The 1273-nt window shown below is 34.6% G+C and overlaps 1 protein-coding gene across 1 annotated transcript; it reads left to right on the top strand. All coding sequences in view use genetic code 11, as the record gives it.

Moving 5' to 3' along the window:
* Positions 1 to 30: 30 nt before the first annotated feature.
* EGR_11291 (hypothetical protein) lies at positions 31 to 908 on the top strand (the record flags this gene model as incomplete). Its single annotated transcript, XM_024500532.1, has 2 exons — positions 31 to 48; positions 834 to 908. The coding sequence occupies 2 exons, from the start codon at positions 31 to 33 to the stop codon at positions 906 to 908; spliced, it is 93 nt and encodes a 30-aa protein (XP_024345054.1).
* Between the last annotated feature and the right edge of the window lie 365 nt (positions 909 to 1273).

Genomic DNA, 1273 nt, shown 5'->3' on the forward strand with positions numbered 1-1273 from the left:
TTTTAGAATTTGCCTGGACCCTTCTCAGGTATGCGTACACGTCCATTTGTATCCTCTGCTCCCTTCTTTTCCTTTTTAAGTTTCATTTGGAGGTGTTGCCTTCGCTGTGCCTCCTTCATCCCCAGAAGTCTATGTTGTCTTGTTTAATAACGTTCTACTTTGCTTTATAGAAATAAGCCTTTTTTCTTACTTTTTGTAACTAGACAATAGTAATACTAAGCTTTTTCATTTATTTAAAATAACTCTTTTATATGCATTTTTTATTTTATTTCACTTGCTGATTTGTGGAGCGAGACTCCTCTGTCTCCGCTTCCCTATTTCTAGCGTTCCTAGACAAGCCCGGATGATTGGCTTTGGACATCTTTATTAAAGGTGACAAGATGGATAGGGAAAATACAATATTCCAGAAGGAGGGGAGCCGCAGTCACTAGGTAAGGGTAGGACGATCCGGTAACGAGGTTTGAGTTCTCAGATTACCTCCTCCTTAAAAGGCACATTAAAACAACATAAGTATTACAGATTTGTCAGTAAATTATTTTTATTTTCTTCTAATTGTACGAGGAATGTCGTAATTGTTTTCCGAATTTAACATTTTTTTGCATATTACTGCGATTAATTTTTTGTTAAAAAAAAATGTAAATTTTTTTGTATTTTTGGCTCTTTTGGGTATAGAAATTATTTTTGTCTATTGTTTTCACTTATTGCTGTTACTTTTATCATAATTTTTATTTTAAATTTTTTATTACCTTTTTTTATGACCTAATTTTTACCTTATGTGTATTCCCTTTTTCCTTCAATTTTTGATATACTTTTTCGTTTGTTTATATTGTTAGCTTCAAGCGTATTGGTTGCTGTTTATGTACATTGTCCGTCGGTGCTGCGAGTTTTTGTTCTTCGTGTTAGTATAACAGTTTCAGTTAGACAGAGATAAAATGTAGATTTAAAGCGGGAATTTGTTAGATTTTTGTATTCACCTAATTTTTACCGTCATTGGAAGTCCAAAGCGGACGGGAATATATCAGTTTCTGAGGTTACATCTGGTGTACTTGGAGAGATGTTTGAAGGACAATAAGCTGGAAATTGGGCCTTGATGTTACTCCGTGCCTCTGTCAGGTAACAATTTGCTTCATTTGGTGTGTCAGTGTATTGTCTTGTGAGTCCTAATTGTCTTGGTTTGCGTGTTTTAGGAGAGGCGGCCCTATTGCCTTTCTTCCCAATATCTTTTCACAATTACATGGTAGCATTGACTTTATTCCAATTGTTATAATATCCC

This window comes from Echinococcus granulosus (assembly GCF_000524195.1).
Source record: "Echinococcus granulosus chromosome Unknown EG_S00752, whole genome shotgun sequence".
Taxonomy (NCBI): Eukaryota; Metazoa; Platyhelminthes; class Cestoda; order Cyclophyllidea; family Taeniidae; genus Echinococcus; species Echinococcus granulosus.